Source organism: Oncorhynchus mykiss, chromosome 6 (assembly GCF_013265735.2).
Source record: "Oncorhynchus mykiss isolate Arlee chromosome 6, USDA_OmykA_1.1, whole genome shotgun sequence".
Classification (NCBI taxonomy): Eukaryota; Metazoa; Chordata; class Actinopteri; order Salmoniformes; family Salmonidae; genus Oncorhynchus; species Oncorhynchus mykiss.
The window spans coordinates 4,496,659-4,522,361 of NC_048570.1; the positions used below are offsets into that span (position 1 = coordinate 4,496,659).

Below are 25,703 nucleotides of genomic sequence, written 5' to 3' on the forward strand. Positions count from 1 at the left end.
TTTCACAGAGGTGTGTGTGTGTGGGGGGGGGGGGTACCTTCTGGGGTTGTTTGGTGTCATGGATGAGTGTTTGGATGTGAGGTTATATGTAAGTGATGAGTGTATAAATGCAAGTAAAGGTATGTGTTTTCTATTTTTATGAACTTACGTGAGTAGACGGGAATGTTCCAGAATGGTTTGAATGGAACCGTTCTGGGCAGAGACGGTAGGAGAGTTCTGTGAAGGTTCTAGAATGGTTTGAATGGAACCGTTCTGGGCAGAGACGGTAGGAGAGTTCTGTGAAGGTTCCAGAATGGTTTGAATGGAACCGTTCTGGGCAGAGACGGTAGGAGAGTTCTGTGAAGGTTCTAGAATGGTTTGAATGGAACCGTTCTAGGGAGAGATGGTAGGAGAGTTCTGTGAAGGTTCCAGAATGGTTTGAATGGAACCGTTCTGGGCAGAGACGGTAGGAGAGTTCTGTGAAGGTTCTAGAAGGGTTTGAATGGAACCGTTCTGGGCAGAGACGTGAAGGAGAGTTCTGTGAAGGTTCCAGAATGGTTTGAATGGAACTGTTCTGGGGAGAGACAGTAGGAGAGTTCTGTGAAGGTTCCAGAATGGTTTGAATGGAACCGTTCTGGGCAGAGACGTGAAGGAGAGTTCTGTGAAGGTTCCAGAATGGTTTGAATGGAACCGTTCTGGGGAGAGACGGTAGGAGAGTTCTGTGAAGGTTCCAGGATGGTTTGAATGGAACCGTTCTGGGGAGAGACGGTAGGAGAGTTCTGTGAAGGTTCTAGAATGGTTTGAATGGAACCGTTCTGGGCAGAGACTGTAGGAGAGTTCTGTGAAGGTTCTAGAATGGTTTGAATGGAACCGTTCTGGGGAGAGACGGTAGGAGAGTTCTGTGAAGGTTCTAGAATGGTTCTGGTGTCTACTGCAGCTGTCTCGTTCACTGTTTCCCCGTTTAGAAACTCGCAAGCCTGACAATTCCCCCTGAGACAGGAGCTCACAAACACACACACACACACACGTCTGATTCTGTGCCACAGTTAAACCACCTTCTGCATGAAAAATACTTGTTTTGATCACGTGGACTGGCATATGTTCCCGGGTAGCCTCTGAGAATAACATTGATTTATTCACTTACACGATGACAAGAGTTCATCAGGAAGTATACTCTCCTTCACGTCTCTCTTCACGTCTCATCCAAAATTCCATGACTGTCACAGCCCTATATCCCCCTTCTGACACACGTTTGGGGCGGCAGGTACCCTAGTGGTTAGAGCATTGGTCCGGTTACCGAAAGGTTGCTGGATCGAATCCCTGAGCTGACAAGGTACAAATCTGTCATTATCCCCCTTAACAAGGCCCACTGTCCCCTGGTAGGCCTGTCATTGTAAATAAGAATTTGTTCTTAACTGACTTGCCTAGTTAAATAAGGGTAAAAAAAATTAATATAGTGAACAACTTCTGACCAGATCCCTATGAGCCCTGGTCTGAAGTAGTTCACTATATAGGGAATAGTTCCACTTCCTGTAGATACATAACCTGTTGGATATTCCAGAGGTGGAAAAAGTACCCAATTGTCAAATTGTAGTAAAAGTAAAGACACCCTTAATAGAAAATAACTCAAGTAAAAAGTGAAAGTAAAATACTACTTGAGTTATTTTCTTTAGGAATGTAAGTGAAGTACAAGTTGTCAAAAATATAAATTGTAAAGTACAGATACCAACAAAAAAAAGTAGTACTTTAAAGTATTTGATAATAAAAAAAAAACTGCATTTTTCCCACCATAGATCAAATTGACAGAGAAAAGGCTGTGCGTGACGACGTAGTGCTCATAAAAATACCTTTTGCGGTTCACATTCCCATGTAAAAAATACAAATTACAAGTTAGATGGGTTTCCATTCCTTTTTTCAACTCGACTGATGGTTTTGTCACAAGAAAATGTTACATTTTATATATATATGTATATATGTATGTATATATGTATATGTATGTATATATGTATATATATATATATATATATATGTATATATGTATATATGTATATGTGTATATATATGTATATGTGTATATATATACAGTGCCTTGCTAAAGTATTCGGCCCCGTTGAACTTTGCGACCTTTTGCCACATTTCAGGCTTCAAACATAAAGATATAAAACAGTATTTTTTTTTGTGAAGAATCAACAACAAGTGGGACACAATCATGAAGTGGAACGACATTTATTGGTTATTTCAAACTTTTTTAACAAATCAAAAACTGAAAAATTGGGCGTGCAAAATTATTCAGCCCTTTTACTTTCAGTGCAGCAAACTCTCTCCAGAAGTTCAGTGAGGATCTCTGAATGATCCAATGTTGACCTAAATGACTAACGATGATAAATACAATCCACCTGTGTGTAATCAAGTCTCCGTATAAATGCACCTGCACTGTGATAGTCTCTGAGGTCCGTTAAAAGCGCAGAGAGCATCATGAAGAACAAGGAACACACCAGGCAGGTCCGAGATACTGTTGTGAAGAAGTTTAAAGCCGGATTTGGATACAAAAAGATTTCCCAAGCTTTAAACATCCCAAGGAGCACTGTGCAAGCGATAATATTGAAATGGAAGGAGTATCAGACCACTGCAAATCTACCAAGACCTGGCCGTCCCTCTAAACTTTCAGCTCATACAAGGAGAAGACTGATCAGAGATGCAGCCAAGAGGCCCATGATCACTCTGGATGAACTGCAGAGATCTACAGCTGAGGTGGGAGACTCTGCCCATAGGACAACAATCAGTCGTATATTGCACAAATCTGGCCTTTATGGAAGAGTGGCAAGAAGAAAGCCATTTCTTAAAGATATCCATAAAAAGTGTTGTTTAAAGTTTGCCACAAGCCACCTGGGAGACACACCAAACATGTGGAAGAAGGTGCTCTGGTCAGATGAAACCAAAATTGAACTTTTTGGCAACAATGCAAAACGTTATGTTTGGCGTGAAAGCAACACAGCTCATCCCTCTGAACACACCATCCCCACTGTCAAACATGGTGGTGGCAGCATCATGGTTTGGGCCTGTTTTTCTTCAGCAGGGACAGGGAAGATGGTTAAAATTGATGGGAAGATGGATGGAGCCAAATACAGGACCATTCTGGAAGAAAACCTGATGGAGTCTGCAAAAGACCTGAGACTGGGACGGAGATTTGTCTTCCAACAAGACAATGATCCAAAACATAAAGCAAAATCTACAATGGAATGGTTCAAAAATAAACATATCCAGGTGTTAGAATGGCCAAGTCAAAGTCCAGACCTGAATCCAATCGAGAATCTGTGGAAAGAACTGAAAACTGCTGTTCACAAATGCTCTCCATCCAACCTCACTGAGCTCGAGCTGTTTTGCAAGGAGGAATGGGAAAAAATGTCAGTCTCTCAATGTGCAAAACTGATAGAACCATACCCCAAGCGACTTACAGCTGTAATCGCAGCAAAAGGTGCCTGTAGCCTAACAAACCGCATGCTTTCCCGACGAGTCATAGTGAGGAGGACTGCACAACATGTAATCGCGTGACACCAGATTTAGAAATAGAAACAGGGATAGGGGGGGTGGCAGGCAGTTGCCCAGCTCTACTGTGTTTTCTGCTTGATGTTGAGCCAGCGACACGCAGGGTCTGTCAGGGCTATGACCCTCTGCATGTCCAGAGAGGTCTGAGCTGTGGGACGGAGAGAGGGTGGGCTGGTGTGTCAGGGAGGATTGCAGGCTAGTAGAGTGGGATGTTTGGAAAAGAGCTTCGTAGCCCTCGTGCCCCCAGAGCCCACAATATGTATTAGTCTGGTTTCAAGCTGTTTACATGGGGGGGGGGCTTGGGGGGAGGCTTACTGTAGGGGACATGTGCAGCATTTACCTCTACAAATTAATTTTGATCACTTGTGGGAAAACAAATCAGAAACAGGAAGTATTTAGTCCCATGGGGTATCGAGTTGGGTTTTTGATCAGCGGGTGAGAGATTTCTCTGGGGTATTGAAGCATATGGACAGTGTGTCACAGGCAGGACTAGCGTTGTACTCCTATCCAGACCTGGGTTTAAATGCTACTCTAAATCATTCAAAATACTTAATCTGGGCTTGATTGAGCTTGCCTGGTGTGATGGAAGCAGGACCAATAGTTGAGAAATTGCAAACCCGATGCATCTGACTCCACAGGCAGGCTGATGCAAATTATAAAATACTTTTAAAGATTTCAAATAGTATTTGAACCCAGGTGTGTTCTTGCCTATTCAGAGCCAGCCCAATACAGGCTAGCCAACACCAGCCCAACACAGGCTAGCCTACACCAGCCAGACACAGGCTAGCCAAACACAGGCTAGCCTACACTAGCCCAACACAGGCTAGCCCTACACCAGCCCAACACAGGCTAGCCTACACCAGACCAACACAGGCTAGCCCAACACAGGCTAGCCCTACACTAGCCCAAAAGTCACAGAATGGCACTTGATCCACACAGATAAACTCAGCTACTGCCCTGGAAGTTGGGCATCTTTTGGGTTTCAATATGATTACATTTGAAAAAAGTTGCGTCCATTTAAAAAAAAAAAATGCTTTTTTGTTGTTTTAATTGAGAGACAGCCATATATGAATTAATGAATCAAATCATCCAATCAATTTTGACTTTTGTTTTTAACCAATCTAGCTACAAAACAACACAATGGTAATAATTCATTTGAATAGTAAATCTTTATTGATAAACTGGGTAAATCAAGATGTAACCTAGGTCTATTCATAATGCAGGTGAATGAATATAATTCAATGGGGGGGGGGGGGGGGGGGGGGGGGGGGGGGCTTGGGGGGAGGCTTACTGTAGGGGACATGTGCAGCATTTACCTCTACAAATTAATTTTGATCACTTGTGGGAAAACAAATCAGAAACAGGAAGTATTTAGTCCCATGGGGTATCGAGTTGGGTTTTTGATCAGCGGGTGAGAGATTTCTCTGGGGTATTGAAGCATATGGACAGTGTGTCACAGGCAGGACTAGCGTTGTACTCCTATCCAGACCTGGGTTTAAATGCTACTCTAAATCATTCAAAATACTTCATCTGGGCTTGATTGAGCTTGCCTGGTGCGATGGAAGCAGGACCAATAGTTGAGAAATTGCAAACCCGATGCATCTGACTCCACAGGCAGGCTGATGCAAATTATTAAATACTTTTAAAGATTTCAAATAGTATTTGAACCCAGGTGTGTTCTTGCCTATTCAGAGCCAGCCCAATACAGGCTAGCCAACACCAGCCCAACACAGGCTAGCCAAACACAGGCTAGCCTACACTAGCCCAACACAGGCTAGCCCTACACCAGCCCAACACAGGCTAGCCTACACCAGACCAACACAGGCTAGCCCAACACAGGCTAGCCCTACACTAGCCCAAAAGTCACAGAATGGCACTTGATCCACACAGATAAACTCAGCTACTGCCCTGGAAGTTGGGCATCTTTTGGGTTTCAATATGATTACATTTGAAAAAAGTTGCGTCCATTTAAAAAAAAAAATGCTTTTTTGTTGTTTTAATTGAGAGACAGCCATATATGAATTAATGAATCAAATCATCCAATCAATTTTGACTTTTGTTTTTAACCAATCTAGCTACAAAACAACACAATGGTAATAATTCATTTGAATAGTAAATCTTTATTGATAAACTGGGTAAATCAAGATGTAACCTAGGTCTATTCATAATGCAGGTGAATGAATATAATTCAATAGGAGTGCATCATGGATTGAGTTATTCCGCTTTTTTTTATAGCTGATTTCATGATGACAAACAATCCCTTCCATTTAGGAGAACATATCATTTTATTATATTGATCAACAGCATTTGCACATTAAGGAGCAAATCTCTTTATTTAAAAAAAAATACGTGCTGTCTCTTTAAGAGTAGTGATGTCATTTGCAGGCAGAGAATGGCTGTGGAATCTGGCTGTGTCGCTATGGAAATGTAGAAACCAGACGTGGAGATGAATGAGTTTTTTTGGTGGCGAGGGAGACCTAGGGAAATTAATAATTACGTTTTTGGTGGCGAGGGAGACCTAGGGGAATTAATAATTACGTTTTTTGGTGGCGAGGGAGACCTAGGGAAATTAATAATTACGTTTTTGGTGGCGAGGGAGACCTAGGGGAATTAATAATTACGTTTTTTTGTGGCGAGGGAGACCTAGGGGAATTAATAATTACGTTTTTGGTGGCGAGGGAGACCTAGGGGAATTAATAATTACGTTTTTTTGTGGTGAGGGAGACCTAGGGGAATTAATAATTACGTTTTTTGTGGCGAGGGAGACCTAAGGGAATTAATAATTACGTTTTTGGTGGCGACGGAGACCTAGGGAAATTAATAATTACGTTTTTGGTGGCGAGGGAGACCTAGGGGAATTAATAATTACGTTTTTTGGTGGCGAGGGAGACCTAGGGAAATTAATAATTACGTTTTTGGTGGCGAGGGAGACCTAGGGGAATTAATAATTACGTTTTTTTGTGGCGAGGGAGACCTAGGGGAATTAATAATTACGTTTTTGGTGGCGAGGGAGACCTAGGGGAATTAATAATTACGTTTTTTTTGTGGTGAGGGAGACCTAGGGGAATTAATAATTACGTTTTTTGTGGCGAGGGAGACCTAAGGGAATTAATAATTACGTTTTTGGTGGCGAGGGAGACCTAGGGGAATTAATAATTACGTTTTTGGTGGCGAGGGAGACCTAAGGGAATTAATAATTACGTTTTTGGTGGCGAGGGAGACCTAAGGGAATTAATAATTACGTTTTTGGTGGCGAGGGAGACCTAAGGGGAATTAATAATTACGTTTTTGGTGGCGAGGGAGACCTAAGGGAATTAATAATTACGTTTTTGGTGGCGAGGGAGACCTAAGGGGAATTAATAATTACGTTTTTGGTGTCAGTCATCTTTGAAATCAGCATATTTTACATTACGGTTAGCATGTTAGTTAGCATGTCATCACAAACACAGTACTAGGGTTGTGAATTGATGTTTGCTTCAGCTGTAACAAGGAAAGTAGGCTTACAGTTTTAAAGCTGCAGTATCTAATTGTTTTGACGACCCTATCAATTTCACACAGAAATATCAGTTATAGTTGACGTTTTAAGAACCCCATAGATCTGTTCTATTTCTATCTTTTCCTGTTAAGTTTGGTATTTACATTTTTTTATTTTTTTTATTTCAGTTTTGTACACCAGCTTCAAACAGCTGAAAAGACAATAATTTTTGGTTATGGAAAATATATTTTACAGTGGTTTAGATGGCACAATGATTCTCTACACTATACTCGCTTGTTTTGGTACATAAACTGAAATTAGGGCGGGAACTATTAGAATTGTATCAACCAGGAAATGGCGGAGCGATTTCGGCATAGTGCACCTTTTTAATGTTGGAAGCTACCGGTATCATATAGCATTGTAAAAGTGTTCTAGCTGGTATGGACATCACAGGAGGTTGGTGGCACCTTAATTGGGGAGGACGGGCTCGTGGTAATGGCTGGGGCGGAATCAGTGGAATGGTATGGAATCCCTGTAAACCATGTGTTTGAGGCCGTTCCATCGGCTCCGTTCCATCGGCTCCGTTCCATCGACTCCGTTCCATCATCGGCTCCGTTCCATCGGCTCCGTTCCATCAGCTCCGTTCCATCGGCTCCGTTCCATCGACTCCGTTCCATCGGCTCCGTTCCATTGACTCCGTTCCATCGGCTCCGTTCCATTGACTCCATCGGCTCCGTTCCATCATCGGCTCCGTTCCATCGACTCCGTTCCATCGACTCCGTTCCATCGGCTCCGTTCCATCGGCTCCGTTCCATCGGCTCCGTTCCATCGACTCCGTTCCATTGACTCCGTTCCATCTGCTCCGTTCCATTGACTCCATCGGCTCCGTTCCATCGACTCCGTTCCATCGGCTCCGTTCCATCGGCTCCGTTCCATCGGCTCCGTTCCATTGACTCCGTTCCATCGGCTCCGTTCCATTGACTCCATTGACTCCGTTCCATTGACTCCGTTCCATCGACTCCGTTCCATCGGCTCCGTTCCATCGGCTCCGTTCCATCGGCTCCGTTCCATCGGCTCCGTTCCATCGGCTCCGTTCCATCGGCTCCGTTCCATCGGCTCCGTTCCATCGACTCCGTTCCATTGACTCCATTGACTCCGTTCCATTGACTCCGTTCCATTGACTCCGTTCCATCGACTCCGTTCCATCGACTCCGTTCCATCGGCTCCGTTCCATCGGCTCCGTTCCATCGGCTCCGTTCCATCGGCTCCGTTCCATCGGCTCCGTTCCATCGGCTCCGTTCCAGATATTTATGATGAACCGTCCGCCCCTCAGCAGCCTCCGCTGAAGGACATTGTTTTGCGAACAGTTTCAATATTTCTACATGTCGTGTAACAGTATTCAAGTGTGTTAGCTTGGGGGAGGAGCCGACAATCCAACCCAGACCGCTCTAGCAATGAACGAGTAAGTAGAGCAATACTGACAGTATAGTATTTTAGTAATCAAATCAAAGTTTATTTGTCACATGCGCCGAACACAACAGGTGTAGTAGACCTTACAGTGAAATGCTGAATACAACAGGTGTAGTAGACCTTACAGTGAAATGCTGAATACAGCAGGTGTAGTAGACCTTACAGTGAAATGCTGAATACAACAGGTGTAGTAGACCTGACCGTGAAATGCTGAATACAACAGGTGTAGTAGACCTTACAGTGAAATGCTGAATACAACAGGTGTAGTAGACCTGACAGTGAAATGCTGAATACAACAGGTGTAGTAGGCCACACAGTGAAATGCTGAATACAACAGGTGTAGTAGACCTTACAGTGAAATGCTGAATACAACAGGTGTAGTAGACCTTACAGTGAAATGCTGAATACAACAGGTGTAGTAGACCTGACAGTGAAATGCTGAATACAACAGGTGTAGTAGACCTCACAGTGAAATGCTGAATACAACAGGTGTAGTAGACCTTACAGTGAAATGCTGAATACAACAGGTGTAGTAGACCTGACAGTGAAATGCTGAATACAACAGGTGTAGTAGACCTCACAGTGAAATGCTGAATACAACAGGTGTAGTAGACCTTACAGTGAAATGCTGAATACAACAGGTGTAGTAGACCTTACAGTGAAATGCTGACTTACAGGCTCTAACCAACAGTGCAACAAAGGTATTAGGTGAAAAATAGATAGGTAAATAAATAAAAACAACAGTGAAAAATAACAGTAGTGAGTAGAGAGGCTATATACAGTAGAGAGGCTATATACAGTAGAGAGGCTATATACAGTAGAGAGGCTATATACAGTAGAGAGGCTATATACAGTAGAGAGGCTATATACAGTAGAGAGGCTATATACAGTAGAGAGGCTATATACAGTAGAGAGGCTATATACAGTAGAGGCTATATACAGTAGAGGATTATATACAGTAGAGGCTATTATATACAGTAGAGGCTATTATATACAGTAGAGAGGCTATATACAGTAGAGAGGTTATATACAGTAGAGAGGCTATATACAGTAGAGAGGCTATATACAGTAGAGGCTATATACAGTAGAGGCTATTATATACAGTAGAGAGGCTATATACAGTAGAGAGGTTATATACAGTAGAGAGGTTATATACAGTAGAGGCTATATACAGTAGAGAGGCTATATACAGTAGAGAGGCTATATACAGTAGAGGCTATATACAGTAGAGGCTATTATATACAGTAGAGGCTATTATATACAGTAGAGACTATATACAGTAGAGGCTATTATATACAGTAGAGGCTATTATATACAGTGGAGAGGCTATATACCGTAGTGAGGCTATATACAGCAGTGAGGCTATATACAGTAGAGGCTATATACAGTAGAGAGGCTATTATATACAGTAGAGAGGCTATATACAGTAGAGAGGCTATATACAGTAGAGAGGCTATATACAGTAGAGGCTATATACAGTAGAGGCTATTATATACAGTAGAGGCTATTATATACAGTAGAGAGGCTATATACCGTAGTGAGGCTATATACAGCAGTGAGGCTATATACAGTAGAGGCTATATACAGTAGAGAGGCTATTATATACAGTAGAGGCTATTATATACAGTAGAGAGGCTATATACAGTAGTGAGGCTATATACAGCAGTGAGGCTATATACAGTAGAGGCTATATACAGTAGAGGCTATGTACAGTAGTGAGGCTATATAGAGTAGAGAGGCTATATACAGTAGAGAGGCTATATACAGTAGTGAGGCTATATACAGTAGAGGCTATATACAGGCTATATACAGGAGAGGCTATATACAGTAGAGAGGCTATATACAGTAGTGGGGATATATACAGTAGAGAGGTTATATACAGGAGAGAGGCTATATACAGTAGAGAGGCTATATACAATAGCGAAGCTATATACAGTAGTGAGGTTATATACAGTAGTGAGGTTATATACAGTAGCGAAGCTATATACAGTAGAGAGGTTATATACAGTAGTGAGGCTATATACAGTAGAGGCTATATACAGTAGAGAGGCTATATACAGTAGTGAGGCTATATAGAGTAGAGAGGCTATATAGAGTAGAGAGGCTATATACAGTAGTGAGGCTATATACAGGAGAGAGGCTATATACAGTAGAGAGACTATATACAGTAGCGAAGCTACATACAGTAGAGAGGCTATATACAGTAGTGAGGTTATATACAGTAGTGAGGTTATATACAGTAGCGAAGCTATATACAGTAGAGAGGCTATATACAGTAGTGAGGATATATACAGTAGTGAGGCTATATACAGTAGAGGCTATATACAGTAGAGAGGCTATATACAGTAGTGGGGCTATATACAGTAGAGAGGCTATATACAGTAGCGAGGCTATATAGAGAGGCTATATACAGTAGAGAGGTTATATACAGTAGAGAGACTATATACAGTAGAGAGGCTATATACAGTAGAGAGGCTATATACAGTAGAGAGGCTATATACAGTAGAGAGGCTATATACAGTAGAGAGGTTATATACAGTAGAGAGGCTATAACAGTAGAGAGGCTATATACAGTAGAGAGGCTATATACAGTAGTGGGGCTATATACAGTAGAGAGGCTATATACAGTAGAGAGGCTATATACAGTAGAGAGGCTGTATACAGTAGAGAGGCTGTATACAGTAGAGAGGCTATATACAGTAGAGAGGCTATATACAGTAGGGAGGCTATATACAGTAGGGAGGCTATATACAGTAGAGGTTATATACAGTAGAGAGGCTATATACAGTAGAGAGGTTATATACAGTAGAGAGGCTATAACAGTAGAGAGGCTATATACAGTAGAGAGGCTATAACAGTAGAGAGGCTATATACAGTAGAGAGGCTATATACATATCTAAATATCAGTATACCGTGCAACACCAGCTTGCACACAGTTCTTTTTGTGCAGACAACTGTTGGCAAAACAAGGTCCTTCAGAGGCTGCTGAAGGGGCGGACACAGTTCTCTTTGTTCTCTCCGGTTTAAGGGTTTCTTTTGTTTGATCATGGTGATGAAATATTCTTAAACAAGTGCATGTGACATAATATATTATGAGATACTTTCTCTTGTAAAAACATACGGTTCAAAAGTTTGTCGTCACTTAGAAATTGTCCCACTCCCTGGTGGTGTCCCACTCTCTGGTGGTGTCCCACTCTCTGGTGGTGTCCCACTCCCTGGTGGTGTCCCACTCCCTGGTTGTGTCCCACTCTCTGGTTGTGTCCCACTCTCTGGTTGTGTCCCACTCCCTGGTGGTGTCCCACTCCCTGGTGGTGTCCCACTCCCTGGTGGTGTCTCTGGTGATGTCCCACTCCCTGGTGGTGTCCCACTCCCTGGTGATGTCCCACTCCCTGGTGATGTCCCACTCCCTGGTGATGTCCCACTCCCTGGTGGTGTCCCACTCCCTGGTGGTGTCCCACTCCCTGGTGGTGTCCCACTCTCTGGTGATGTCCCACTCTCTGGTGATGTCCCACTCCCTGGTGGTGTCCCACTCTCTGGTGATGTTCCACTCCCTGGTGGTGTCCCACTCCCTGGTGGTGTCCCACTCCCTGGTGGTGTCCCACTCCCCGGTGGTGTCCCACTCCCCGGTGGTGTCCCACTCCCCGGTGGTGTCCCACTCCCCGGTGGTGTCCCACTCCCCGGTGGTGTCCCACTCCCCGGTGATGTCCCACTCCCCGGTGATGTCCCACTCCCCGGTGATGTCCCACTGCCCGGTGGTGTCCACTCCCCGGTGGTGTCCCACTCCCCGGTGGTGTCCCACTCCCCGCCGGTGATGTCCCACTCCCCGGTGGTGTCCCACTCCCCGGTGGTGTCCCACTCCCCGGTGTTGTCCCACTCCCCAGTGGTGTCCCACTCCCTGGTGGTAGAGTTGGCATATAAAAAAGAAACATTTCAATTACACACTTGTGTGTAACAGGACAAATATAAACAAACCCAAAATTATCAGGTTTTCTGGGAAAAGATTGGGCTTTCTTTTCAGGCAAGGTGAGAGCTGGCCACACTGGGCTAATGCCTTTGGGGCCAACATGGACCCGATGAGGTGCATTGGGCCTCATAGTGCCATTTTGGACGTGTTTCCTGGTGGCTACCTAAACAGATAAGACAGGCTAACATTATCCTGTCTGCCCAAATACAGGTCTCAGTTCAGCTCATAAACAAGTGTTAACTAGGCAGTTATCTACTGTCTTCACCCAAATACAGGTTTCAGTTCAGTTCATAAACAAGTGTTAACTAGGCAGTTATCTACTGTCTTCACCCAAATACAGGCTTCAGTTCAGTTCATAAACAAGTGTTAGCTAGGCAGCTATCTACTGTCTTCACCCAAATACAGGCTTCAGTTCAGTTCATAAACAAGTGTTAGCTAGGCAGCTATCTACTGTCTTCACCCTAATACAGGTCTCAGTTCAGCTCATAAACAAGTGTTAGCTAGGCAGCTATCTACTATCTTCACCCTAATACAGGTCTGGGTAAAGTTCATAAACAGGTGTTAGCTAGGCAGCTATCTACTGTCTTCACCCAAATACAGGTCTGGAGTCAGGACCTAAACAGTTGATGCTATTGCTAAACTAGTTGAATCCATTTACCATGTTTTTTTATTTAAATCTGAGAATAGCCCCTAGCTGCCTGCCTGTCTCAGCCTTGGGAAGGTCTACAGGCACTTACAGTGCCTTGCGAAAGTATTCGGCCCCCTTGAACTTTGCGACCTTTTGCCACATTTCAGGCTTCAAACATAAAGATATAAAACTGTATTTTTTTGTGAAGAATCAACAACAAGTGGGACACAATCATGAAGTGGAACGACATTTATTGGATATTTCAAACTTTTTTAACAAATCAAAAACTGAAAAATTGGGCGTGCAAAATTATTCAGTCCCCTTAAGTTAATACTTTGTAGCACCACCTTTTGCTGCGATTACAGCTGTAAGTCGCTTGGGGTATGTCTCTATCAGTTTTGCACATCGAGAGACAGAATTTTTTTCCCATTCCTCCTTGCAAAACAGCTCGAGCTCAGTGAGGTTGGATGGAGAGCATTTGTGAACAGCAGTTTTCAGTTCTTTCCACAGATTCTCGATTGGATTCAGGTCTGGACTTTGACTTGGCCATTCTAACACCTGGATATGTTTATTTTTGAACCATTCCATTGTAGATTTTGCTTTATGTTTTGGATCATTGTCTTGTTGGAAGACAAATCTCCGTCCCAGTCTCAGGTCTTTTGCAGACTCCATCAGGTTCTTCCAGAATGGTCCTGTATTTGGCTCCATCCATCTTCCCATCAATTTTAACCATCTTCCCTGTCCCTGCTGAAGAAAAGCAGGCCCAAACCATGATGCTGCCACCACCATGTTTGACAGTGGGGATGGTGTGTTCAGCTGTGTTGCTTTTACGCCAAACATAACGTTTTGCATTGTTGCCAAAAAGTTCAATTTTGGTTTCATCTGACCAGAGCACCTTCTTCCACATGTTTGGTGTGTCTCCCAGGTGGCTTGTGGCAGACTTTAAATACACTTTTTATGGATATCTTTAAGAAATGGCTTTCTTCTTGCCACTCTTCCATAAAGGCCAGATTTGTGCAATATACGACTGATTGTTGTCCTATGGACAGAGTCTCCCACCTCAGCTGTAGATCTCTGCAGTTCATCCAGAGTGATCATGGGCCTCTTGGCTGCATCTCTGATCAGTCTTCTCCTTGAATGAGCTGAAAGTTTAGAGGGACGGACAGGTCTTGGTAGATTTGCAGTGGTCTGATACTCCTTCCATTTCAATATTATCGCTTGCACAGTGCACCTTGGGATGTTTAAAGCTTGGGAAATCTTTTTGTATCCAAATCCGGCTTTAAACTTCTTCACAACAGTATCTCGGACCTGCCTGGTGTGTTCCTTGTTCTTCATGATGCTCTCTGCACTTTTGACGGACCTCTGAGACTATCACAGTGCAGGTGCATTTATACGGAGACTTGATTACACACAGGTGGATTGTATTTATCATCATTAGTCATTTAGGTCAACATTGGATCATTCAGAGATCCTCACTGAACTTCTGGAGAGAGTTTTCTGCACTGAAAGTAAAGGGGCTGAATAATTTTGCACGCCCAATTTTTCAGTTTTTGATTTGTTAAAAAAGTTTGAAATAACCAATAAATGTCGTTCCACTTCATGATTGTGTCCCACTTGTTGTTGATTCTTCACAAAAAAATACAGTTTTATATCTTTATGTTTAAAGCCTGAAATGTGGCAAAAGGTCGCAAAGTTCAAGGGGGCCGAATACTTTCGCAAGGTACTGTATAGGCATATTTCAAAACCTCTGCTTCCTGTTTGTGTTGTGGTGGTGACTCTCTCTCTCACTGAAAACCTTTTTAAGACGGCAAACTACAGCATCAGGACCATTTAGAGCAGGGTAAAGGAGAGGGACGGGATACCATTACACACACACACACACACACACACACACACACACCATTGCTCTCTTCTCATGCTTTTGTTTACAGGCCCAATGGCCAAGCAGGCCACCTGTTACAACGAAGGGGAAAGAGGGGGGGTGGGGGGTGGGGGGGGGGGGTACCTAGTCATTTGTACAACTGAATACATTCAACTGAAATGTGTCTTCCACATTTAACCCAACCCCTCTGAACCAGAGAGGTGTGTCTTCCACATTTAACCCAACCCCTCTGAATCAGAGAGGTGTGTCTCCACATTTAACCCAACCCCTCTGAATCAGAGAGGTGTGTCTTCCACATTTAACCCAACCCCTCTGAACCAGAGAGGTGTGTCTTCCACATTTAACCCAACCCCTCTGAATCAGAGAGGTGTGTCTTCCACATTTAACCCAACCCCTCTGAATCAGAGAGGTGTGTCTTCCACATTTAACCCAACCCCTCTGAATCAGAGAGGTGTGTCTTCCACATTTAACCCAACCCCTCTGAATCAGAGAGGTGGGGCGGGGGGGGGGGGTCTGACTGAATCGACATCAACATCCCGACATCAACATCCCGACATCCACATCCCGACATCCACATCCACGTCCCGGGCATCCACGTCCACATCCTGACATCCACATCACGACATCCACATCCACATCCTGACATCAACATCCCGACATCCACATCCCGACATCCACATCCTGACATCCACGTCCCGACATCCACGTCCCGACATCCACATCCACGTCCCGACATCCACGTCCACATCCCGACATCCACACCCCGACATCCACATCCCGACATCCACACCCCGACATCCACATCCCGACATCCACATCCCGACATCCATATCAGCAATCCTGACATCCACATCCCGACATCCACATCCTGACATCCACATCCCAACATCCACATCCCGACATCCACATCCTGATATCCACATCCCGACATCCACATCCCGACATCCACGTCCCGACATCCACATCCCGACATCCACATCCACATCCTGACATCAACATCCCGACATCCACATCCCGACGTCCACATCCACGTCCCGACATCCACGTCCCGACATCCACGTCCCGGCATCCACGTCCCGACATCCACATCCACATCCTGACATCCACATCCCGACATCCACATCCACATCCTGACATCAACATCCCGACATCCACATCCTGACATCCACGTCCCGACATCCACGTCCCGGCATCCACGTCCCGACATCCACGTCCCGACATCCACATCCACGTCCACATCCCGACATCCACACCCCGACATCCACATCCCGACATCCACACCCCGACATCCACATCCCGACATCCACATCAGCATCCCGACATCCGCATCCCGACATCCACATCCCGACATCCACATCCCGACATCCACATCCCGACATCCACATCCCGACATCCACATCCCCACATCCTCATCCCCACATCCCGACATCCACATCCCGACATCAACATCCCGACATCAACGTCCCGACATCAACGTCCCGACATCCACGTCCCGACATCCACATCCCGATATCCACATCCACATCCCGACATCCACGTCCCGACATCAACGTCCCGACATCAACGTCCCGACATCAACGTCCCGACATCCACGTCCCGACATCCACACCCCGACATCCACATCCAGATCCCGACATCCACATCAACATCCCGACATCCACATCCCGACATCCACATCCCGGCATCCACATCCCGGGGAACAATGGGTTAACTGCCTGTTTTGTCAAAGGAGACCAGATGCTCTCTGGCTTCCCTTTCCTTCAATACTACTGGCGGCAACAATGTCGTTCTCGTTTTGACCAGGCGGCATCAGATAGATGGTCTACCAGGTAGAGAGACAGAGGAGAGCTGTTTATTTATTTATTAACAATTTTTTCTTTTCTTAACTGCATTGTTGGTTAAGGGGCTCGTAAGTAAGCATTTCACTGTCAGGTCTATTACACCTGTTGTATTCAGCATTTCACTGTAAGGTCTACTACACCTGTTGTATTCAGCATTTCACTGTAAGGTCTACTACACCTGTTGTATTCAGCATTTCACTGTGAGGTCGACTACACCTGTTGTATTCAGCATTTCACTGTAAGGTCTACTACACCTGTTGTATTCAGCATTTCACTGTAAGGTCTACTACACCTGTTGTATTCAGCATTTCACTGTAAGGTCTACTACACCTGTTGTATTCAGCATTTCACTGTAAGGTCTACTACACCTGTTGTATTCTGCATTTCACTGTAAGGTCTACTACACCTGTTGTATTCAGCATTTCACTGTAAGGTCTACTACACCTGTTGTATTCAGCATTTCACTGTAAGGTCTACTACACCTGTTGTATTCAGCATTTCACTGTAAGGTCTACTACACCTGTTGTATTCAGCATTTCACTGTAAGGTCTACTACACCTGTTGTATTCAGCATTTCACTGTGAGGTCGACTACACCTGTTGTATTCAGCATTTCACTGTAAGGTCTATTACACCTGTTGTATTCAGCATTTCACTGTAAGGTCTACTACACCTGTTGTATTCAGCATTTCACTGTGAGGTCGACTACACCTGTTGTATTCAGCATTTCACTGTAAGGTCTACTACACCTGTTGTATTCAGCATTTCACTGTAAGGTCTACTACACCTGTTGTATTCAGCATTTCACTGTGAGGTCTACTACACCTGTTGTATTCAGCATTTCCCTGTGAGGTCTACTACACCTGTTGTATTCAGCATTTCACTGTAAGGTCTACTGCACCTGTTGTATTCAGCATTTCACTGTAAGGTCTTCTACACCTGTTGTATTCAGCATTTCACTGTAAGGTCTTCTACACCTGTTGTATTCAGCATTTCACTGTGAGGTCTACTACACCTGTTGTATTCAGCATTTCACTGTGAGGTCTACTACACCTATTGTATTCAGCATTTCACTGTGAGGTCTACTACACCTGTTGTATTCAGCATTTCACTGTAAGGTCTACTACACCTGTTGTATTCAGCATTTCACTGTGAGGTCTACTACACCTGTTGTATTCAGCATTTCACTGTAAGGTCTACTACACCTGTTGTATTCAGCATTTCACTGTAAGGTCTACTACACCTGTTGTATTCAGCATTTCGCTGTAAGGTCTACTACACCTGTTGTACTCATCATTTCACTGTAAGGTCTACTACACCTGTTGTATTCAGCATTTCGCTGTAAGGTCTACTACACCTGTTGTACTCATCATTTCACTGTAAGGTCTACTACACCTGTTGTATTCAGCATTTCACTGTAAGGTCTACTACACCTGTTGTATTCAGCATTTCACTGTGAGGTCTACTACACCTGTTGTATTCAGCATTTCACTGTGATGTCTACCTACATCTGTTGTATTCAGCATTTCACTGTAAGGTCTACTACACCTGTTGTATTCAGCATTTCACTGTAAGGTCTACTACACCTGTTGTATTCAGCATTTCGCTGTAAGGTCTACTACACCTGTTGTACTCATCATTTCACTGTAAGGTCTACTACACCTGTTGTATTCAGCATTTCACTGTGATGTCTACCTACATCTGTTGTATTCAGCATTTCACTGTAAGGTCTACTACACCTGTTGTATTCAGCATTTCACTGTGAGGTCTACTACACCTGTTGTATTCAGCATTTCACTGTAAGGTCTACTACACCTGTTGTATTCAGCATTTCACTGTAAGGTCTACTACACCTGTTGTATTCAGCATTTCACTGTAAGGTCTACTACACCTGTTGTATTCAGCATTTCACTGTAAGGTCTACTACACCTGTTGTATTCAGCATTTCACTGTAAGGTCTACTACACCTGTTGTATTCAGCATTTCACTGTAAGGTCTAATACACCTGTTGTATAACATTTTATTTGATTTGGTTTAAGAAGGGCCCATTTATTCAAAAAGTGTCTCAGACTAAAAATGCTGATCAAGGATCAGTTTTGCCTTTTTTTTTTTTTTTTTTAGATCCTGATGAATCAGATTATCTGAAAACTGATCCTAGATCAGCACTCACAACTTTGATACTTGTCCACATCAGATGCTAATATTAATCTGGATGGAAACTCAGCAGTCAGGAAGCAGTGAAAGGTGATCACGCCTCATAGCAGCTGACAGCTAAGGGCCTTGTTGTGGTGGAGGGAGAGGAAGGAGGAGGGGGGAAGGGAGAGTGAGGGAGGAAGGGAGAGTGAGGGAGGGAGGGAGGGAGAGTGAGTGAGGGAGGAAGGGAGAGTGAGGGAGGGAGGGAGGGAGAGTGAGTGAGGGAGGAAGGGAGAGTGAGGGAGGAAGGGAGAGAGAGGGAGGGAGGGAGTGAGAGAGGGAGGGAGGGAGTGAGAGAGGGAGGGAGTGAGGGAGGAAGGGAGAGGGAGGGAGCGAGAGGGAGGGAGAGGGAGGGAGGGAGGGAGAGCGTGAGGGAGAGCGAGGGAGGGAGGGAGAGCGAGGGAGGGAGAGAGGGAGGGAGAGAGGGAGGGAGGGTGAGGGAGGGAGGGAGGGGGAGGGAGAGTGAGGGAAGGAGGGAGTGAGGGAGGGAGGGAGAGGGAGGGGGAGTGAGGGAGGGAGAGGGGTGTTAATATGCTATTCCTAAAACACTGAACACATAGCTCACATCTCGTTCCCCACACACTAGTCTTTTTATAGGCCCCAGTCCAGCTAACAGGGATTATTTGATTATTTTTAAAGTATGGACCATGATGCAATTATTTCCTATTGTGGCTGGCTATCGGAGCTGTCCTCTGCTTTACACACAAACACACACACACACACACACACACACACACACACACTTTCAGTGTGCTCCGCTTTAATCAAAGACTGCCCCTCTCATCCACTTCGTTTCATTAGACTCACAGGTCATTGGTTGGGGTTGGGGGGGACAGTCACTCTGATTGGTTGGTGTTGGGGGGAGCAGACATTATCATTAGTCGGTGTTGGCGGACCAGACATTCTCATTGGTCTGTTGTTGGGGGGGGACAGTCACTCTGATTGGTTGGTGTTGGTGGAGCAGACATTCTCATTGGTCTGTTGTTGGGGGGAAGATGTCTAGCCTAATTGTGACCTCTAACCTCTCTTTTCTTTGTGTGTTTGTTTGTCAGGTGAGGGACGTGTGTAGAAGGGACTGTCTCAGCTCTGAGTCATGGAATGCCCCCTCCGTCCGCCACTAGCCGCCTCCTCTCTACAGACTGACTTCCAGACGCTGAGTTAGCGACACACTGCTCCCCTCCAACTGAACACAACCAGGAAGGGGACGAAGTCACAGCAGAGCTTCGTACGCACAGAGGAAAGGATTTACAGCTCCTCTCCAACGAACCAATAGCTAGCTGCTTTTAGCTAAGTTGGTTAGGTTGAGTTAGGTAGGTTTCTCTCCTTGTCTTGTTTTTTTTTCTGTGGATTTGGGATTTTTGATCGAGAGTCAAAATGGTGGATTTACAAGAGTACCTGTGGATGGTGATCCTGGGCTTCGTCATAGCCTTCATCCTGGCGTTCTCTGTGGGGGCCAACGACGTGGCCAACTCGTTCGGGACGGCGGTGGGGTCGGGGGTGGTGACGCTGAAACAGGCCTGTATCCTGGCGTCCATCTTTGAGACGTTGGGTTCCATGCTGCTTGGAGCCAAGGTGGGGGAGACCATACGGAAAGGCATCATAGACGTCAACCTATACAACGAGACGGTGCCTGTTCTCATGGCGGGGGAGGTCAGCGCCATGGTCGGTACGTATACCATTCATTGTGTCAGTGCTGGGGATGCTACCAGTCTGGGGATGCTACCAGTCTGGGGATGCTACCAGTCTGGGTGATCTGGGTCTGGGGATGCTACCAGTCTGGGGATGCTACCAGTCTGGGTGATCTGGATCTGGGGATGCTACCAGTCTGGGTGATCTGGGTCTGGGGATGCTACGAAGTGTGGGTGCTCTGGGTCTGGGGATGCTACCAGTCTGGGGATGCTACCAGTCTGGGTGATCTGGGTCTGGGGATGCTACCAGTCTGGATGATCTGGGTCTGGGGATGCTACCAGTCTGGGTGATCTGGGGATGCTACCAGTCTGGGGATGCTACCAGTCTGGGTGCTCTGGGTCTGGGGATGCTACCAGTCTGGGGATGCTACCAGTCTGGGTGATCTGGGTCTGGGGATAATACCAGTCTGGGTGATCTGGGTCTGGGGATGCTACCAGTCTGGGTGATCTGGGGATGCTACCAGTCTGGGGATGCTACCAGTCTGGGGATGCTACCAGTCTGGGTAATCTGGGTCTGGGGATGCTACCAGTCTGGGGATGCTACCAGTCTGGGTGATCTGGGTCTGGGGATGCTACCAGTCTGGGTGATCTGGGTCTGGGGATGCTACCAGTCTGGGTGATCTGGGTCTGGGGATGCTACCAGTCTGGGTGATCTGGGTCTGGGGATGCTACCAGTCTGGGTCTGGGTCTGGGGATGCTATCAGTCTGGGTGATCTGGGTCTGGGGATGCTACCAGACTGGGTGATCTGGGGATGCTACCAGTCTGGGGATGCTACCAGTCTGGGTGATCTGGGTATGCTACCAGTCTGGGTGATCTGGGTCTGGGGATGCTACCAGTCTGGGGATGCTACCAGTCTGGGTGATCTGGGTCTGGGAATGCTACCAGTCTGGGTGATCTAGGTCTGGGGATGCTACCAGTCTGGGTCTGGGTCTGGGGATGCTACCAGTCTGGGTGATCTGGGTCTGGGGATGCTACCAGTCTGGGTGATCTGGGGATGCTACCAGTCTGGGGATGCTACCAGTCTGGGTGATCTGGGTCTGGGGATGCTACCAGTCTGGGTGATCTGGGTCTGGGAATGCTACCAGTCTGGGGATGCTACCAGTCTGGGTGATCTGGGTCTGGGGATGCTACCAGTCTGGGGATGCCTCCAGTCTGGGTGATCTGGGTCTGGGGATGCTACCAGTCTGGGTGATCTGGGTCTGGGGATGCTACCAGTCTGGGGATGCTACCAGTCTGGGGATGCTACTAGTCTGGGAATGCTACTAGTCTGGGGATGCTACTAGTCTGGGGATGCTACTAGTCTGGGTGATCTGGGTCTGGGGATGCTACCAGTCTGGGAGATCTGGGTCTGTGGATGCTACCATTCTGGGTAATCTGGGTCTGGGGATGCTACCATTCTGGGGATGCTACCAGTCTGGGGATGCTACCAGTCTGGGGATGCTACCTGTCTGGGTGATCTGGGTCTGGGGATGCTACCATTCTGGGTGATCTGGGTCTGGGGATGCTACCAGTCTGGGGATGCTACCAGTCTGGGTGATCTGGGTCTGGGGATGCTACCATTCTGGGTAATCTGGGTCTGGGGATGCTACCATTCTGGGTAATCTGGGTCTGGGGATGCTACCAGTCTGGGGATGCTACCAGTCTGGGTAATCTGGGTCTGGGGATGCTACCAATCTGGGTAATCTGGGTCTGGGGATGCTACCAGTCTGGGGATGCTACCAGTCTGGGTGATCTGGGTCTGGGGATGCTACCAGTCTGGGAGATCATTCTCATTACTCTGTCTTGTAGTATTATACAGCTGTCTGACAACAGGTTTTTCATCCAATACGAAGGCTAACAAAAGCGATTTTCTTGAACTGTGCCTGAACCTAACTGACTTAGCCAGCAGCATACCACCCTGCATACCACCCTGCATACCACCCAGCATACCACCCTGCATACCACCCAGCATACCACCCAGCATACCACCCTGCATACCACCCATCATACCACCCTGCATACCACCCTGCATACCACCCAGCATACCACCCTGCATACCACCCAGCATACCACCCTGCATACCACCCTGCATACCACTGCTGGCTTGCTTCTGAAGCTAAGCAGGGTTGGTCCTGGTCGGTCCCTGGATGGGAGACCAGATGCTGCTGGAAGTGGTGTTAGAGGGCCAGTAGGAGGCACTCTTTCCTCTGGTCTAAAGAATATCCCAATGCCCCCAGGGCAGTGATTGGGGACACTGCCCTGTGTAGGGTGCTGTCATTTGGATGGGACGTTAAACGGGTGTCCTGACTCTCTGAGGTCATTTAAAGATCCCATGGCACTTATTGTAAGAGTAGGGGTGTTAACCCCGGTGTCCTGGCTAAATTCCCAAGCTGTCCCTCAAACCATCACGGTCATCTAATAATCCCCAGTTTACAATGGTCTCATTCATCTCCTCTTCCCTGTAACTATTCCCCAGGTCGTTGCTGTAAATGAGAAAGTATTCTTACCTGGTAAAATACAAAAATGGACACAAAAGCATCTCCTTTAAGGGATTTTTTTCAGGCCAAATCTTAGTTTGTACGACCACCTCTCTCTCTCTCTCTCTCTCTATCTCTCTATCTATCTACAGGTTCAGCGATTTGGCAACTCATCGCCTCGTTCCTCAAACTACCCATCTCCGGGACGCATTGCATCGTGGGTTCGACCATCGGGTTCTCCATGGTGGCCATTGGCACCAAGGGCGTACAGTGGATGCAGCTGGTCAAGATTGGTATGTCAATGACTATGTTACCCAGCCTGCTCTGCATAGGGTTTACTATCAATGACTACATTACCCAGCCTGCAGCTGGTCAAGATTGATAATTATTTGTTTATTAGGATCTCTTTCAGCCCACCACTGGCTAGTCATCACATGAGTCCGTCTAATATGACTACATTACCCAGCTCACCACTGGCTAGTCATCACATGACTCAGTCTAATATGACTACATTACCCAGCTCACCACTGGCTAGTCATCACATGACTCAGTCTAATATGACTACATTACCCAGCTCACCACTGGCTAGTCATCACATGACTCCGTCTAATATGACTACATTACCCAGCTCACCACTGGCTAGTCATCACATGACTTAGTCTAATATGACTACATTACCCAGCTCACCACTGGCTAGTCATCACATGACTCAGTCTAATATGACTACATGACCCAGACTGTTTATGACTACATTACCTAGCCTGCTCTGGGGTAGGGCTGACTGTTTATGACTACATTACCTAGCCTGCTCTGGGGTAGGGCTGACTGTTTATGACTACATTACCTAGCCTGCTCTGGGGTAGGGCTGACTGTTTATGACTACATTACCTAGTCTGCTCTGGGGTAGGGCTGACTGTTTATGACTACATTACCTAGCCTGCTCTGGGGTAGGGCTGACTGTTTATGACTACATTACCTAGCCTGCTCTGGGGTAGGGTTGACTGTTTATGACTACATTACCTAGTCTGCTCTGGGGTAGGGCTGACTGTTTATGACTACATTACCTAGTCTGCTCTGGGGTAGGGCTGACTGTTTATGACTACATTACCTAGCCTGCTCTGGGGTAGGGCTGACTGTTTATGACTACATTACCTAGCCTGCTCTGGGGTAGGGCTGACTGTTTATGACTACATTACCTAGCCTGCTCTGGGGTAGGGCTGACTGTTTATGACTACATTACCTAGCCTGCTCTGGGGTAGGGCTGACTGTTTATGACTACATTACCTAGCCTGCTCTGGGGTAGGGTTGACTGTTTATGACTACATTACCTAGTCTGCTCTGGGGTAGGGCTGACTGTTTATGACTACATTGCCTAGCCTGCTCTGGGGTAGGGCTGACTGTTTATGACTACATTACCTAGCCTGCTCTGGGGTAGGGCTGACTGTTTATGACTACATTACCTAGCCTGCTCTGGGGTAGGGCTGACTGTCTATGAAAACTACCCAACAGGAGTGGTTATTTAGTATACACGGTGATGTGTACCTCATTCAGTCTGCTCAGACAGGAGTAGTTATTCAGGATACACAGTGATGTGTACCTCATTCAGTCTGCCCAGGCAAGCTAGGATCAATGACCTATCAGAATTGATGCTCTCAAACATGACCAATGACTACATTACCCAGCCTGCCCCTTCTTTCCCTGTTTTCTCCAGTGGCATCCTGGTTCATCTCTCCCCTACTGTCAGGAATGATGTCAGGGTTCCTCTTCTTTCTTATCAGACACTTCATCCTTAATCAGGTGGGTTACCGGCAGTCACATTATACGCTATTAGTAGTGTGTGTGTGTGTGTGTGTGTGTGTCAGAGGTGGCTGGTGGTAGGAGCTACAGTATAGGATGAAGGGCTCATTGGAATGTTTGACTCCTTTCCATTAATTCTATTCCAGCCATTACAATGAGCCTCCTATAGCTCCTTCCACCAGCCTCCTCTGGTGTGTGTTTGGTTTTGACCTGTGTGTGTGTGTGTGTTTGTGTGTGCGTGCGTGTGTGTGTGTGTGTGTGTGTGTGTGTGTGTTTGTTGACCTGTGTGTGTATTTGTCTTCAGGATGACCCGGTGCCCAACGGTCTCCGTGCCCTGCCAGTGTTCTACGCCTCAACGATAGGCATCAACGCCTTCTCCATCCTTTACACTGGAGCACCATGTAAGAACTAGGACTGAGCCTAACCCAACCCTAGCCTAACCCAACCCTAACCTAGCCTAACCCAACCCTAACCTAGCCTAACCCAACCCTAACCTAGCCTAACCCAACCCTAACCTAGCCTAACCCAACCCTAACCTAGCCTAACCCAACCCTAACCTAGTCTAACCCTAACCTAGCCTAACCCAACCCTAACCTAGCCTAACCCAACCCTAACCTAGCCTAACCCTAACCTAGCCTAACCCAACCCTAACCTAGCCTAACCCAACCCTAACCTAGCCCAAGCCTAACCTAGCCCAACCCAACCCTAACCTAGCCCAACCCTAACCTAGCCTAACCCAACCCTAACCTAGCCTAACCCAACCCTAACCTAGCCCAACCCAACC

The 25,703-nt window shown here is 46.1% G+C and overlaps 1 protein-coding gene across 2 annotated transcripts in view; it reads left to right on the forward strand.

The window, feature by feature from the left end:
* LOC110525072 (sodium-dependent phosphate transporter 2) overlaps positions 1-25,703 on the forward strand; it is a 135,879-nt gene that overhangs the window by 49,177 nt on the left and 60,999 nt on the right. For both annotated transcript variants that reach the window (XM_036979238.1, XM_036979239.1), the window contains exons 2-5: positions 20,030-20,643; positions 23,275-23,415; positions 24,834-24,919; positions 25,224-25,320. In XM_036979238.1, coding sequence (XP_036835133.1) covers positions 20,352-20,643; positions 23,275-23,415; positions 24,834-24,919; positions 25,224-25,320 — 616 coding nt within the window. In that variant the 5' untranslated portion in view covers positions 20,030-20,351. The remainder of the gene's footprint in view (positions 1-20,029; positions 20,644-23,274; positions 23,416-24,833; positions 24,920-25,223; positions 25,321-25,703) is intronic.